Source organism: Geotrypetes seraphini, chromosome 1 (assembly GCF_902459505.1).
Source record: "Geotrypetes seraphini chromosome 1, aGeoSer1.1, whole genome shotgun sequence".
Taxonomy (NCBI): domain Eukaryota; kingdom Metazoa; phylum Chordata; class Amphibia; order Gymnophiona; family Dermophiidae; genus Geotrypetes; species Geotrypetes seraphini.
The window spans coordinates 117730072-117747868 of NC_047084.1; the positions used below are offsets into that span (position 1 = coordinate 117730072).

General features: G+C 40.6%; 1 protein-coding gene across 1 annotated transcript in view; it reads left to right on the forward strand.

Annotated features, from left to right (window-relative positions):
• Positions 1-280: 280 nt before the first annotated feature.
• The window catches only part of LOC117356839 (scavenger receptor cysteine-rich type 1 protein M130-like), an 89218-nt gene continuing 71701 nt past the window's right edge, over positions 281-17797 (forward strand). Inside the window, exons 1-2 of the mRNA XM_033936596.1 lie at positions 281-328; positions 7155-7264. Of these exons, the coding sequence (XP_033792487.1) occupies positions 7195-7264 (70 nt within the window). The 5' untranslated portion in view covers positions 281-328; positions 7155-7194. The remainder of the gene's footprint in view (positions 329-7154; positions 7265-17797) is intronic.

A 17797-nucleotide genomic window follows, 5' to 3' on the forward strand; every position in this document is an offset into this window, starting at 1 on the left:
TTCAGCTTCCAATAAGATTGGGATCAGTTGTTACGTTGGCAATTAGATTCTAGAGAGCAAATTGGGTAGAGATCAGTCATTCTGAGGAATAGCCTTACTGGGTTCTCTAATAACTCCATCTCAAGTCCATCCTCCCCTTGAAGAGTTACAATCTGAGATGTACATCTTGCACAATAAGAAACTGGAGTTTTGAGCAGCTGTGAGCAATCAGTTGGCTGAATCCTTTGCAGCCAGCCCCCAAAGGTCAGCGTTCAACTTAAGAGACAGCATCACTGGACCCATCCTCTGAATCCATCCAGCCGCAGTTACCAGAGGACCTTCATTAAAGGTAAGACAGATCCCCATTTTACTGGTGTTTGAAAACTCTGATCTAAGAGCACAAAATGTGTGACACAGACTTGTTATTGCTTTGGTCTTTGAGGTCTCACCATGAGATTATTCAGATTTTAAGGGGAAAGTTGTTACCATAGTTTTTTTTTCATATGATAAATGTTTTTTGGGGGTGTTTTTGTGTTTTGTTTTTTGCTGCTTGGAGCAGATGATTAGCAGAATAGATGACAGAGTTATTTATTTGTCTGTAGCATCCATTCATAAATTAATATCACTTATCAATATTACAAAAGAAACCAACGAGATGAAAAGTAAATGAAATTCTGTGCCAAACAGTGAATTTTCCGCCAATCCTAGTAAATCTCTGGTGCCGGACGGCTTCTGCAGCTTCTCCGATTTTCTAAAAACTTGCATCGGGTAATAACAGGATGCTATAAAGCAGTGGTCTCCAACTCAAACCCTTTGCAGGGCCACATTTTGGAATTGTCGGTACTTGAAGGGCCTCAGAAAAAAAATAGTAAATGTCTTATTAAAGAAATGACAATTTTGCATGAGGTAAAGACTCTTTCTAGTTTCTAAATCTTTCCTTTTGGCTAAGTCTTAATAATAATATTGTCATTTATAGCTAAAGAGAGATATGATCAAGAAACTGTTTTATTTTACTTTTGTGTTTACGATAAACATACAGAGGGCTTCAAAATAGGACCTGGCGGGCCGCATGTGGCCCCCGGGCCGCGAGTTTGAGACCACGGCTATAAAGTTATCTCACATTTGCTTGAGATTAAATAAGACAAAACATTGTGGTTGGGCATGTTGAAGAAACTGAAAACGGTGTGTGTAGAGCAGTGGTTCCCAACCCTGTCCTGGAGGAACACCAGGCCAATTGGGTTTTCAGGCTAGCCCTAATGAATATGCATGAAGCAAATTTGCATGCCTATCACTTCCATCATATGCAAATCTCTCTCATGCATATTCATTAGGGCTAGCCTGAAAACCCGATTGGCCTGGTGTTCCTCCAGGACAGGGTTGGGAATCACTGGTGTAGAGGTATTTAATGATTCACTTGCCTGAGGGCTTCTTAGACTCACCCAGGGGCTTTGATCACCGAGTCCCCAACGAGTCTAGTTTAAAGCCCTCTTCAGTAGGTGAGCCACTTCTTCCCTTCTGTTGGAGGAAAGATAAATATGAAATAAAATAAAATACTGCTGTTTTGCTGCAGGCCCTGCTTATGGGAGTTTCCCCTATAACTAAAACATGCCCTGCTAAGCTCTGAAGATATACAGAAGAGCTTCTGAAAAAAAAAATGGAACAAGCTGGGCTAATTTTAATTATATGTCTAGTTCTACTAATGTAATAATGATTTCAGAGGAAGAGAAATGAATTTGAATATTTCCTTGACAGGAGCATGTTTAGAGGAGTCTGGGCAGAGAGAGGCTGGAACCGCAATAGAAGAAAAAACACATTTTATGAAATAAAGGTCTACCTAAGTACTTTATGCATATTGACCTCTCAAGCAGTTGTATGAATTTGCCGGACATTTTTTCCATTATAGGATGTCAAAGTGGTTCATGAGGGGCCGCTGAAAAGTTAGCCCAACCTACAAAGCTGGGGCAATCTCATCGAAGGCGACCTTTTCAATAGCCCCTTGTATAAAAAACTAGGGGGCACTAGATGAAGTTACAGGGAAATACTTTTAAAACCAATAGGAGGAATTAATTTTTTTTCCATACAGAGAATAGTTAAGCTCTGGAACGCATTGCCAGAGGTTGTGGTAAGAGCAGTTAATGTAGCTGGTTTTTTTTAAAAAAAGATTTGGACAAGTTCCTGGAGGAAAAGCTCACAGTCTGTTATTGAGAAAGCCACTGCTTGCCCTGGATCGATAGCATGGAATGTTGCTCCTCCTTGGGTTTTGGCCAGATATTAGGGACCTGAATTAGCCACTGTAAGAACAGGCTACTGGACTTGATGGACCGTTGGTCTGAACCAGTAAGGCTATTTATATGTTCACAATTTGAGGGGAGGGGAAGAGCACAGTAACCACTGGGTAATTAAGGAGGTGTCATGCCTTCATCCCTCCAGTGGACATCTGCTCAATCAGAACCCTTTTGTGGACTCTGGACTTAGCTGGACCAGGTCTAAATACAGACGTCCTTCTTTTTAGATATGGGCACCTCTTCCCCTTCTGTAATGCCAGCTGGATGCCCTTTTTTTTAGGTCCTTCTACCCCAAACATGCTCAGACTATGCCCCCTTGTCTGCCTTTGTAAAATTAGGATTTGGATGTCCATACAATAATGACGTCAAAATGCCAGTTTTAAGATGCCCAAAATATGCAGCATGGGGTTTGGTTGGAGTTTGGTAGTCTGTATAGAGATAATGAAATATGTTAATATACATGTGTACGTGAACAGGCTCTAAAGCAAAGCAAGGGGAGAGTGTGGCACAGCGGTTAAAGCTACAGCCACAGCATTCTCAGGTTGTGGGTTCCTACCCACGCTGCTTCTTGTGACCTTGGGCAAATCACTTAATCCCCCCATTGCCTCAAAGTACATTATATAGATTGTGAGTCCACCGGGACAGACGGAAAACGCTTGAGTATCTGAATAAATTCATGTGAACCGTTCTAAGCTCCCCTGGGAGCACAGTATAGAAAACTGAATAAATAAATACTGAATTCCTGCCATTTGCAGTAGCTCCTAAGGGCCTTTATAAAGCAGAGCCTAAGTAGGTTTCTCGTTGTCCTCCTTAACAGGACCCCTGCTATAAATTGCCCTCGGTAGTCATTGCTCCCTCTAATCCGTTTCCACCGTCCTCACTACTTCTTCCATTTGTCCAAGCACAGGAGTGGTTTTCTGACTGCAAATTCATGTAGGAAGCAATGAAAAGCTGGAGGCAGCATTTTTTTTCAAATGGGAGTGAGCTCTTCTCTTATCACTCCTGAGGGAAATAATCACAGCTAAAGTAGACTGTGATCTCTGCATAAGGGAGCCATAACGTTTGCTTCACAGCACAGAAACCCCCCCAAACTTTTGTGGGTTTTTCCAGTCATTTGGGGTTTAAAATGACATGGGAAATCTTGTTCAAGTTTCCCATGTCAGTTTGAAGTGGATGCACCTCACTGAGAGAAACAGAGAAACATGACAGACTTGCATGGTCTATGTCTGTATATGCTGCAAATACCTAGCAATGCACGATTGTGTTAGTAGCCCAAAAGATTGAAAGGACTATGGCCTCAGAATCGGAGCCTACGCATTGCCATAACAGTCACAGACTGGGAGTAATCTGCGCAGTGTAATCGCTCCTGCTCCAATCATCGGCCCACACACCTGCAAATTTTTTTTTTTTTTTTTTTTTAAAGGTTTTTTCAAAGCATTTAAATGAAATTACCATCCCTATGGGGTTATATGAAGATAAGTGCAAGCCAGGATATATAAAAAAGACCAAAAAAGCAACTTAGCTTTATAACTGATTGTACAGAGAAGAACAGTCACTAGTGTTCATATGCCGACGCGGCCAGCGTTTCGCAGAACTTTACTGATTTAAGTCGTCCGCTGCGTCAGGGCCACCAGGACATTCAAAGAATCAAGGCTTCACTGTAAAAATAAAATCAAAACAGCCAAAATCAAAAAAACATACTAAACAAAAGATTGAAAAAAGTAATAACAGTACTCACATTACTGCACTTGGTCACAAGATTTCAAAGCAGATTAAGATGGCAGTCAGCTGCTTTGAAAAAAAAATAAAAAAAAAAATAAAAATTTGCAGGTGTGTGGGCCGATGATTGGAGCAGGAGCGATTACACTGCGCAGATTACTCCCAGTCTGTGACTGTTATGGCAATGCGTAGGCTCCGATTCTGAGGCCATAGTCCTTTCAATCTTTTGGGCTACTAACACTATCGTGCATTGCTAGGTATTTGCAGTATTTAGGTTTGTTTTTCGTTATATATTTACATACTGCTGGGTGATTAGTTCTATGTCTGTATATGGCCTTTTGGTTGAGGATGGGCTGGAATGACCTTTGACGGAGACTTCAGTTGTTGGAACCCAACACAGTACCGGGTAGAGCTTTGGATTCTTGCCCAGAAATAGCTAAGAAGAAATCAGGTTGGGCAGACTGGATGGACCATTTGGGTCTTTATCTGCCGTCCTCTACTATGTTACTATGACAGCAGATAAAGGCCAAATCTTTATGTTCTCAGAACGCACTTATTTATTACGTGGTATATCTTTTGGGGGTTGAAACTTGACTTTTAGCATCATTGTTTTTAAAAATTATTTATTTATATTTTAGCAAAGTATTTAACTTCTTAAAGCAATACAGAATGGTAACGACCTTTAGAGGAAATTTTCCCTCCCTTTTACTAAGCCACGGTAAAAGTTTCTACCGCGGCCCGGAGCGCTCCAATGCGCCTATGAGTATCAGACCATTTAGCACTCCGGCTAAATTTAGCACTCAACCATGGCTTAGTAAAAAGGGGGAAGGGAGTTATAAACAAAGGGAAAAACATTTATTTTTCCTCCTTAGACCCGAAAACTTTAATGCAGGGCAGTGGAAAGAGGAAATATTACAGGACATCTTTAAAGAAAAAGTAAACATTCCTCAAGGCTTAAACTCCCCTCTTTTACGAACACATGGCGTGGGTTTTAGCGCCGGCAGCAGTGGTAACTGCTCCAATGCTAGGGTGCATAGGGAGAGGTATGGTCAGTAGGAAAAAGGAGGTATTGTCTTTGGTGAGACCTCATTTAGAATATTGTGTACAATTCTGGAGGCCGCACCTTCAAAAAGATATAAAAAGGATGGAGTCGGTCCAGAGGAAGGCTACTAAAATGGCGTGTGGTCTTCGTGATAAGGCGTATAGGACAGACTTAAAGATCTCAAACTGTATACTTTGGAGGAAAGGAGGGAGTGGGGAGATACGATAGAGACGTTTAAATACCTACGTAATATAAATGCGCATGAGTCAAGTGTCTCATTTGAAAGGAAACTCTGCAATGAGAGGGCATAGGATTAAGTTAAGAGGTGAGAGGCTCCGGAGTAATCTGAGGAAATACTTTTTTACAGAAAGGGTGCTAGATGCATGGAATAGTCTCTCAGAAGAGCTGGTGGAGACAGAGACTGTGTCTGTATTAAAGAAAGCCTGGGATAGGCACATGGGATTTCTTAGAGAGAGGAAGAGATAATGGTTACTTTGGATGGGCAGACTGGATGGGCCATTTGTCCTTTATATGCCATCATGTTTCTATATAATGTAATGGTTAAGGTATATATTTCACTGTGTGATCAGAACAGTGAATGAAGCAGTGAAAGTTATTGTAAGAGGTGCAGAAAACAGTGTGACATCTCGTTTATAGGCAATCCAGAGAAAACAGTTCTGAACAGAGCTGCCTGATGTTCAATAGATTGACTGTATAGTAATTCACGCAAGATATAACAATTGTGGGAGGAGAAAAGTTACTGCAGTTCACTAACAAAACCGAGGAGGAAAGAGCAGTCCAGGGTCCCAGCAAGGAACGGTGCCATATTGCAAACAGCCGTGACAAATTATAGAGAGCAGGAGTGGAGAAATAATCAGCAATCAACAGCTCAGCAGAGTCAAAGAAAACAGCAAGTCAATAAGCAGGTCAGACATTCAAAACATCGGAAGAGGACAGAAGCAGCACCAATTAAGGGCTGTAATTGAGAGCATTCGTAGATGAAAGGCGCTCCAATATGGCGTAGCAAAACAGCAGCATTCACTGGCCTGCCACGTGTCAAGCCTTGTCTATTGGGGTCGGGTTTTGCTTTTCAAGGAAATCGGCTAAATCTTTGGGGTTAGTGTAGTCCTTTGTAGAATTCTGGAACGTGACTCTCATACGGGCTGGATAAAAGATGCCAAATCGGGCTCCAATGTTCTTCAATTGAGGGCGGTAAGCAAGTAATTTCTTTCGTGTCTCAGCAGATCTCTTGCTCAGGTCCGGCACAAAAAGCAGGGTATTGCCTTCATACTGAATTGGAGCCAGTGACCTAGCCTTCTGCATTATTTGCAGCAATTGCGGTCTGGGATATCTGCTGTTAGCTGACCGTGTTGCTGGTGTGCGGTGAGCATGTTCCACTTCAAATTCCCTTTCAAAAGTCATATCAAGCAACTTTGGTATTAGCAGCTCCACAAATTTAACAACGTCTGTGCCCTCCTTTCCTTCAGGTATCCCAAGGATTCGCAAGTTATTCCTACGGGCACGGTCACTGGCATCATCAAGTTCTTGCTCTAAAATTGCTATCTTTTAATCTTAAATTGGGCCATCTCCGATGTCAGGTTGGAAAGTTCTTTTTTAATCTTTCTTGTGTCAGTCATTATTTCTTCTTTGGATTCTGTCATAAGATTTCTTAAAGTTTTAAGTTCAGCAAGAACCTCAGACATGCTGCCATTTTCTGACAATGGCAGAGGTGTCTTGAAGGGAGATCGGGGCTCCGGTTTGTGCCTTTTTCCAGTTTTATTGGTGGCCATCACTTCTTTATTTGTAGATATTCCAGTAGTAAAGAAGGTTGATAGTAGAATTTATAGGTTCCAGAAGAATTTCTTAATCGATGTTCAGTCCTTATTTTGAAACTAATAACACTGTGGGGAGAGCAACTCGATCAGGCTGCCATTCCTCTCAGGCACTCTAGCGCCCCCCCCCCCCCCCATTCCTCTCATGTACTCTACTAAACTCAATAAAAAAAATTTTGAACTAAAAAAAGGTATATATTTCACATCATTGCATTGCTAAGTGGACCACTAGCCAAATTATTTCTCCAATCAAAAATGCATTTATAAATATTTTTTTCCTAATTAATTTAATGACAGGGTTAACCGTTGAGAAGGCGTGCTTTCATCTCCCTTGAGAATGAAGATCTTCTTGCTTCTTGCGCTGACCTGTTTCACTCTGGGAGAACTGGGCGATGATTCTAATGAAGGTAAGACCTTCTGCCACTTTCGATTCTGTCAGACCTCAATTATTTTTGCAAAGTGTATTGTATTCTGTCTTCTTTCATTTCCCTGACTGAGAATGAATATCCAGACTCTGTATAAAGTCTGCACTGAAGGGAAAGGACAATTGGAGGAGGGGGAACTGACGCCAAGAGGGGAGTAGAAACGAAGATCACACGACCGCCTTAATTCTTGGCACATGGTTGTGTATTGAGAAACGAGGTTGGGGCTTCAAAAGAGCAAAAATGTCCAAAAAGTGGCTAAATGTGGCAGAGGGATGTTTTTCTCGCTAAACCATCCAAATTCTATTTCTATACTGTTTGTCTGCAGTTCATCTAAATTTCAAGGGGGAGTATTAAGGGCATGATATTGTTGGGAGTAGGGAGGGGGTTATGACTTGGACGTTTTTCTGCCATAATGGGAGTGTCTAAATATGACCATATTTCACCATATCTCCAAAAACTCCATTGGCTTCCGGTCGCCTTCAGAGTCCAATATAAAGCAGCAATGATTTGCCATCAATTTTTGTATGGAAACATCCCAGAATTACTTAAAAGTAATATCCTCAACTACACACCAAAAAGATCTCTGCGTTCAGAGAGTTTAGCTTGACTGAAGACGTCCGTGAAACCAAGACTTGCTGAGACAGGTCAAAGGTCTTTTTGTTAATTTATGGAACTCCTTAGTGGGTCAGATACGAAATTGCTGTGAAAAGGGTAGGTTCAGGAAATTACTAAAGACGCAGCTCTTCGTTGATGCCTTTTATTTAGTCATTTCAGCTAAAATTGATGAATTATCTACGAGCTCTTCTTTCCACATTATGATATTTCCCTGAGGATTGTATGTATTTCCTTTTTATTATATGATTATTTTATGATGTATTTGCTTTTATTTTGTCGTCATTTTAACATTGTGTAGGTAAACCGTTTAGTCTTAAACGGTATATACATTTTTAAAATAAATAAATAAAAAATAATCAAACTTTTTAGAAAATCTCCAGAATACAATTTGGACGTTTTAAAAATGAATAAGTGACAAAAAGGTACCCAGATGACTCCTGAAGGGAAGTCAAGAGGATACCTGGGGGTGTGGCTTATACTTTTGGCCCCTCCTCTGATTGTCATTTCCCTTCAGTTCAGACTTCATACAGAACCTTAATATTTGTTCACAATCAGGGAAGGGAAAGAAGACAGAATAAACTTTAACACTATAGAACCGTTGACTAATTAACCAATTAATACGAGTATTATTAAGTCTGGTTAAAGAAAAGTCTGAACTTACACCTAAAACTTTAGACCAGTATATTTGGCAGCTCAACTTTTGAATTTTCTTGGTGCGATAATGCATTAACCCCTCCCCCCCCCCCACATGCACGCTTTTATGCAGAGCAACGTGAGATAAACGCCGAGCCACCCATAGGAATAGAACGGGCAGCTTGGCATTTAACTTGCGCTTCTCAGCAGCGCAGCTTGATAAAGGTGGGGGAGGGGGTAAGCTATCCAGCAACTGTAGCCAGATCTGTTCTATTAAATATAGGACACATGGAATTCAGATAAGCCAAGTTGCCGTGGTTATTTGGACACAACTTGATCTGTCAAATGACTTTTCCGGTGACCTCTGCACATTTCAGTATCTGCTGGTTTGGACTTCCACACTGATACTGGCTCTGACGTAGTTAGCTCAAGCAATCTGGGTAATGATCTTCACCATGAGATTACAGGCTGACATTAATACAAATTAGCAACACTTAAAAATAATTAGAAATCCATTTATGATAGTAAAGTTGTCCCACACTCACCACAACACACACATCCAAACAGTGGCGTGCCTGGCAGGGCAAAAACCTGGAGTAGAGCCCCCCCCCCAGGCAGCTTGGGGTGCTGAAGTGATCACTGGTCTGCGGTCCATCTTTGTGCAGCTGCCAGCTCTGCTGGTCCCCTGGCCCGGAACAGGAAGTTGATGTCAAAGGGGAAGGGGCCAGTGGACCACATAGCCCCGAACTCCATGCACCTGGGGTGGGCCAACCTTCCCCCCTCCTTGCCCTCGGTACGCCACTGCATCCAACCAATGCAAAAGATAAAATTAGAATAAAATCCAACTGTGCCGAAAATCTTCCCAAAATACCGAGTCCAGGTAGAAACTAGATTTGACAAGATCCAGCTCCTGAACTAGAATGGGCTCCGTCTCTGGCGGGATTCAAGTCCAGGCTGAAAGCCCACTTTTTTGAAGCTGCGCTTAAGTCCTAACCCCACCACTTTATAAAGCACCACATTTGTCTGTCATCCCCGACCCTCTCTACCTCTTCATCCGTTTGTATTTCCCTACGTGAACTACGCAAATGAGGGGTCTTCAAAAAGTTTTCACCCTATTTATTAAATGTTTCAAAAGCAAATTACATTACTTTTCCACATATTCACCCTGTTTTATGATACATTTCTCCCAGCGTCCTACTAATGTTTGTGGTTGAGCACAAAAACATGAAAGTGCAGAAACGTTTTGAAAAACCCTTGTAGTTATTCACCATTTTAGTCCAGTGTGTCTGTCATAATTAGGTTGTAAGCTCTTCGAGCATGGACTGTCTCTTGCTTGTTTAATGTACAGTGCTGCATACATCTTATGGTGTTATAGAAATAATAAATAGTAGTAGTACTAACATGGGAGTCCAATCCATTCTCAGAAGGACCAAGAAGCTACAACGCATGTTTCAGTATGTTTACACTGTAAACTTAGAGTCCTTATTAGAAAGTAACAGTCATTTTCTGATTACTATGTAGTACTCTCATTTCTGTCTATGAGACCTACAGGGTCAATATTGATGGCCTCCCCAACAAACCAACCAACCGAATCTACTATCAACCTAAATAGAAGAAACCTACCAATTAACCCTACCATCAAAATCCTAGAAGTCACCCTAGATCAGCAACTGATACTAGAAGCTCATACCAGCATCCTAATTAAAAAATGCTTCCACTTACTATGGAAACTACGCACCCTAAAACCATACTTCAATTTCACTGCTGGTCCAGTCCCTGGTTCTAAACTCACTGGACTACTGCAATATAATCTACCTAGGATCTCACATTAAAAAAATACCATCAAGAAACTGAAACTTATCCAGAACACAGCCATTCGACTAATATTTGACTTGAAAAAATCCGACATCACATCACCCCATACTACAAGAAACTTCACTGGCTACCTATTGAGGCCAGAATTATCTTCAAATTCGGTTGCCTCTGCTTTAAGACTCTCTTCGGCACCGCACCTCACCCTAACGGACAAACTCCGCTTTCCACAAAGAACACTAATGTTCACATTTCCTTCGCCCAAAGGATGCAAATTCAAAAGATTCCTTAACAGGACACTCTCCTTTCAAGCAGGGATCTGGAACAATACCTAAGTGACCTCATCCTGAACTCACTAGCGTAACCCCTTCCTTTTCTGACTGAGGTAAAGGTAACTCTCTTGAAAAAAGTTTGTTTGTAGACGTGAACACCGAGGGTTAAATTGATACCTTTCCCCAGGAGAAGGAGTGAATTACACACAAAAAAATATATAATAATAAAATGTAATTAATCTGTAAATAAAAATGTTAATTAAACCATAACCAAAAATAGATATAAAGAAGCACTAAGGATTCAAAATTTTAAATAGAAATAAAATTTAATAAACAAATGCTGTATATTAAATCTACCTAAAGAAATATAAATAGCTCATACATAGAGACGAAGACTAAATATCTCAAGTGCCCGAAGACGGTGACCAGAGCCAATCATAGTCACTCGACTTATATCAGGGCTATCATTGATACAGCGTCTTATTTTCTCTATGAGCAATAACTCTTTAAGAACGTAGAATTATAAACTGATATAGGCATTAATTTATACTGTATGATACTTAGCTCGGTAGTTTTGCCAGTGGCTTAAATTTAAGGTGGGTGGTCTCTTTGTTTCTTTCCGTGCCGGCTAGACCTAGTTGTTTTTAGCCTGTGGTATATATATATATGGGGTTTTAATTTAATAATTTAATAAAATAATGCATACATATATATATTTTTTTGTTTTAGAATAATCGGCATAACATAATGCTGTCCTGAAAAAGCTCTCATTAGTTTATCCAGAGCGAAACGGAGATCTTCCATCAGGGGATGAAAGCCGGGCGTGATTTATGACCCGAGCTAAGTATCATACAGCATAAATTAATGCCTATATCAGTTTATAATTCTACTTTCTTAAAGAATTATTGCTCATAGAGAAAATAAGACGCTGTATCAATGATAGCCCTGATATAAGTCGAGTGACTATGATTGGCTCTGGTCACCGTCTTCGGGCACTTGAGATATTTAGTTTTCGTCTCTATGTATGAGCTATTTATATTTCTTTAGGTCTACTGGTGGCCTTTTTGCTGTGTTTGAGTAGTTATACTTCTGATCAATTTGGGACTGTTGTATATTAAATCTAGACAATGAAATTCTACTTCCCCTCTGTACAGTTCTTCTTTTTCCCCAGATTAGGGTATTTGCGGCTTTCTGTCCTTTCTGTGTAGGGGTCCCATGTTGGCGTTCTCTTGCTAGCAGACTCTCTCGTCCTGAAACCAACCTACTACTCTAACTAAAACCAAATCAATAAGAAAAAACCCTATCCTAAATCTAATAACCTCACAGTTGCCTAAAATACTTTCTAAGCTAGGAAAAAACTAATAATTGATGTTCCCTATACTATTTCCCTCCCCCAATTTCCTCTGTATAATCACAAAACTCATCCTTCCTCTAAACCAGTCGTCTCCAACTCCAACCCTTTGCAGGGCCACATTTTGGATTTGTAGGTACTTGGAGGGCCTCAGAAAAAATAGTTAATGTCTTATTAAAGAAATGACAATTTTGCATGAGGTAAAACTCTTTATAGTTTATAAATCTTTCCTTTTAGCTAAGTCTTAATAATAATATTGTAATTTATAGCTAAAGATCAAGAAACTATTTTATTCTACTTTGGTGATTATGATAAACATACTGAGGGCCTCAAAATAGTATCTGGCGGGCCGCGAGTTTGAAACCATTGCTCTAAACATTTCATGCATATCAATCTTTTCCCCAAATCTCCAAAATCTTTACAGAAATTATTCCCAAAGCAGTTTTACAACCTCTCACAACATTCCACAGAAATCTGTCACGGGACATCTCATTCACTTCTCCAGAAATCAGCACCACAGACTTATTACACAGAGACTGAAAATATCTCCAGACATCAGGTTTCAAAAGCAGTTCACAACCTCGCTTCACCACAGGAATCTCACACAGGACCTCTCATAAAATCTTCTCCCTAAATCAGCACCACAGATTTGTCACTCAGAGAATTTTTCAAAACACTTCCCAGAAGATTCTCACAGATAAAACAATTCTTCACATCAGCCAAAAAGAAATGTTTCCATCCCGCCTTAGGAAACCAGACGGGAACTATGTAGAAGAGGACTCGGAAAAGGCTAAACTTTTAAACGAATACTTCTGCTCGGTCTTCACCCGCGAGGAGCCGGGATCTGGCCCTCTGCTACAGACGAGGGATTGTTCAGTAGACCCGTTTAGTAGCTTCGAGTTTACGCCAGGCAGTGTCTACTGTGAGCTGTCTAAACTCAAGGTTAACAAAGCGATGGGGCCAGACAACCTGCACCCCAGGGTGCTCAGGGAATTGAGTGATGTCTTGGCGGAACCACTATCCGCGCTCTTCAATCTCTCCCTTAGTACAGGTATAGTCCCGTTGGACTGGAAAACGGCTAACGTCATTCCACTCCATAAAAAAGGTTGCAAAATGGAGGCTGCAAACTATAGACCAGTGAGTCTCACATCAATAGTGAGCAAGCTGATGGAAACTCTAATCAAACATCAATTGGATACGATCATGAACGAGGAGAATCTACGGGATCCCCTTCAACATGGATTTACTATGGGGAGATCCTGCCAATCCAACCTGATCAGCTTCTTTGACTGGGTGACGAGGAAGCTGGATGTTGGGGAGCCCCTGGACATCGTATACTTAGACTTCAGCAAAGCTTTCGATAGCGTACCACACCGCAGGCTGTTGAACAAAATGAGTTCTATAGGATTGGGTGACACTTTGACAAAATGGGTTGAGAACTGGCTTGGAGGCAGGCTTCAGCGAGTGGTGGTGAATGGCACCCCCTCTGAAATGACAGAGGTGATCAGTGGAGTGCCGCAGGGATCGGTCTTGGGCCCGATCCTGTTCAATATCTTTATAAGAGACTTAGCAGAAGGGCTTCGAGGTAAAATAACGTTATTTGCAGATGACGCCAAGCTATGCAATGTAGTAGAAAGGAGTGTAACGATCAAAAACTCAATGTCCGACAATATGACGCACGACCTACTCCTATTGGAGCGCTGGTCTAGGATCTGGCAACTAGGTTTCAATGCCAAAAAATGCAAGGTCATGCACCTTGGCAACCAAAACCCATGCAGAAGTTACACCCTTAATGGCGAGATCCTAGCAAGGACTGTAGCAGAACGGGACTTAGGGGTGATCATCAGTGAAGACATGAAGACTGCCAATCAAGTGGAGCAGGCTTCATCTAAGGCTAGACAAATCATAGGGTGTATACGTAGGGGTTTCGTCAACCATAAGCCTGAAGTCATTATGCCATTGTATAGATCCATGGTGAGACCCCATCTGGAATACTGTGTACAATTCTGGAGGCCTCATTACCGGAAAGATGTGCTGAGACTAGAGTCGGTCCAGCGAATGGCCACCCGGATGGTCTCAGGACTCAAGGACCTCCCATACGAGGAATGGCTGGATAAGTTGCGGCTATACTCACTCGAGGAACGCAGAGAGAGGGGAGACATGATCGAGACGTTCAAATATCTCACGGGCCGCATCAAGGTGGAAGAAGATATCTTCTTTTTCAAAGGTCCCACGGCTACAAGAGGGCATCCGTGGAAAATCAGAGGAGGGAAGCTGCACGGTGACACCAGAAAATACTTTTTCACTGAAAGAGTGGTAGATCGCTGGAATGGTCTTCCACTTCAGGTGATTGAGGCCAGCTGCGTGCCGGATTTTAAGACAAAATGGGATCGTCACGTGGGTTCTCTTCACAGAGAAAGGTAGGGGTGGGTCATTAAGGTGGGCAGACTAGATGGGCCGTGGCCCTTATCTGCCGTCTATTTCTATGTTTCTATGTTTCTAACTTCAAACCACAAGGCACAGAAACCAAACTACCTGCCCATAGATCCAAGTCACCATCCCAACTGTTCAAGCAGTTAATGCTGATCTCTGCATGAGGACAGCAAACCTGGGCATCGACCATTCTCTATTACTATCTAGACTGACAGATTGTAACATCACAGGTCCCGCTCTCAACTGGTTCATATCTTATTTTCATCAACGCAACTCCAAAGTTCATATAAAAAATCAAACCTCTTCTTCAGTAATTCAAAATTTCGGAGTCCCTCAGGGCTCCATCTTATCTCCACTATTATTCAATATCTTTCTATCCCCTCTTCTTTCTCTCGCACAATCACTAGGTTTCTCTATTTTCGCCTACGCTGACGATATCCAGTTACTTTACCCGATTAACACCTCAAACCATTCAGATATTACTGATCTGAATACTAAACTGGTTATCTTAAGTGATTGGCTCTTCTCTAACAAACTATCACTCAATGCTGACAAATCTTGCGGTCTTCTCCTCCCCATTAAAAAATCCGAAGCAATACCAGGAACAATATACATCAAATCCATACCCTTACGTATGGAGACTAAAATAAAATTATTAGGCGTCATCCTAGATAGCGAACTCACATTTCACGATCACATCAGTTCTGTTGTAAAAACTTGTTTCTTCAAACTACGTATCATTCGTTCCCTCAGATCTATTTTAACTACTGACTCGATTAACACTTTAATTCATTCCCTAGTTATCTCACACTTAGACTACTGTAATTCTCTTCTAAATGGACTCCCCCAAAAAGAACTTCGTCGGCTGCAACTTATTCAAAATACTGCAATCAAACTCATTTATAGAATCGGTAAATTCGAACACGTCACTCCTCTTCTTAAAGAGGCCCATTGGCTCCCAGTCACTTATCGGATAACTTATAAAATCATATTGCTTACTTTCAAAATTAAACATTCCCACCTGCCCCTATTTCTAGATAAACTAATAATCCCCCAAAGTTCTTCTCGTTCCTTAAGATCATCTGATCAAAAACTCCTTTACATTCCGTCTTTAAAAGAATCCTTTTACACAAGGAATACTAACTTCGCTATAATTGCCCCCACATTGTGGAACTCTCTCCCCCAATTTCTTCGGGATGAAATCCAATTACCAAAATTTAAGACTAATCTTAAAACCTATCTATTTAAAGATGCCTATGCCAAATCTTAATCTTTTCTTTGTCCACTTGTTTTTCCCTTTTTCAAATCTAATCTTTTTTTTCTTCAGCGCATATCACTCATATCATGCACCCCCGCCCTCTATGTTATATCCCTTCCTTCTATCTCACTTCTTCTAAGATTATGTAACTTTTTCCCTACCTCCCCACTTACCCTCACTGTCAGGTCCGTCCGTACGTTTTATATGTTGTTATTATTCCCACTAATCTTCCTAAAACACCATTAAATATTTCATTTCTTCCTATTTAAATTTTATTGTTAACCGGTCAGATATTTGTTTTATGGTCGGGATATAAAAAATCAATAAACTTGAAACTTGAAACTTGAGATCAGCAACCGAATACCAAAATTGCACCAATACAAAAAAAAATACACATACCAAACTTCTCAAACTAGGAAAAAACCCACTTGGCTTTAAAAACCCTTTAAAATCTTCTTTAAACCCTGGTAACTTTTAAACTTTTCATCCTGGTTCCACTAAGCACATAAGCAGTGCCTCTGCTGGGTCAGACCAGAGGTTCATCACGCCCAGCAGTCCGCTCACGCGGCAGCCCATCAGGTCCAGGACCTGTATAGTAATCCTCTATCTAGACCCTTTGATCCCCTTTGCCTTCAGGAAATCATCCAATCCCTTCTTGAAACCCTGTCCTATCACACCCTCTGGAAGCGCATTCCATGTGTCCACCACCCTTTGGGTGAAGAAGAACTTCCTAGAATTGGTTCTGAACCTGTACCCTTTCAATTTTTCTGAATGCCCACTAACAGGAAATCACTAAAAACCCACCTGTTTGACAGATTTATCTGACCCTTCTATTCGGCTTAAGAACATAAGAATTGCCGCTGCTGGGTCAGACCAGTGGTCCATCATGCCCAGCGCACGTCCTTGTTCAGCAGGAACTTGTCTAATTTTGTCTTGAATCCCTGGAGCGTGCTTTCCCCCACGACAGACTTAACACCTACCATGCCTTACACATCCCTTCACCCTTTTATCCCAGTCACCTTTCGGTCTATCTATCCCTCCCAAATCTAACTGACTTTCTTACCCATACAAATGATCTCAACCTTATACCATTAAAAACCGGCATAACACATATAAAAGGTCATACTCTAGACATGATTTTTGCTCCTTGTGAATTACTTTCTAACTTCTCTGAACCTGAAATACTCAAAGTTCCTTGGTCCGACCATAGTCTTATCCAACTACACCCTCATCAAGACTCCCCTAGGTCACACAAAGTTATCAAGGTAAGAGACCTCCAAAATATTGATGACTCGCTTATTACTTCACCATTACTTGATCTAGACAAATTTAAATCTTTAACAATAAATGACCAATTAATTATTTGGAATAATACTTGTCAATCTCTTTTAGATAAAATAGCTCCAATAACAATCCAAACTATCTCTCCTAAAAAGCAAAAAAAACCCTTGGTATAATTCTTCTCTTGCTTTACTAAAACGACAGCTGCGTTCAGCAGAACGCAAATGGCGCTCCAAACCTACACAAAACAACCTGGATAATTATAAACAACATTCTCAACATTACTGTCAAATGATTAACAAGACAAAGAAAAAATACTACATTAAAAAAAATTTCTATGACTAAGAATTCCTCATCACTTTTCAAAATTTTAAAACAATTAACAATTTTCAAACATAAACCAGTAATTTCAACAGAAGACACTCCTTCTGCCAACTGTTTAGCAAGTTTTTTTCATACTAAAATTACATCAATTAGAGCAAATATAACTAATAATGTTTCTACTAGTCTAGACAAGCATAGCACTAGCATATTCTTATCCAACGCCATTACTGATATCTCAGATGAAGATCAAAAAAGTTATATGTCATTACAAGCTTCATGTTCTAAGTTTATTCTTCCAACTTTAACAGAAATAGAACATTTATTTCAAACTATAAAACTAAAAGGTTCTAAAACTGAATCCTTTCCTTCTTAAACGTTATTTCTCAATATTTGGCCCAGTTATTCTCCAAATTATTCATAAAAGTCTGTCTACTTCATCTCTCCCGACTGAATGGAAACACTCTGTTCTCCTTCCAATTATTAAGGATTCAAAAATCAGTCTTTGCGATTGTTCAAATTACCGTCCAATAGCTAGT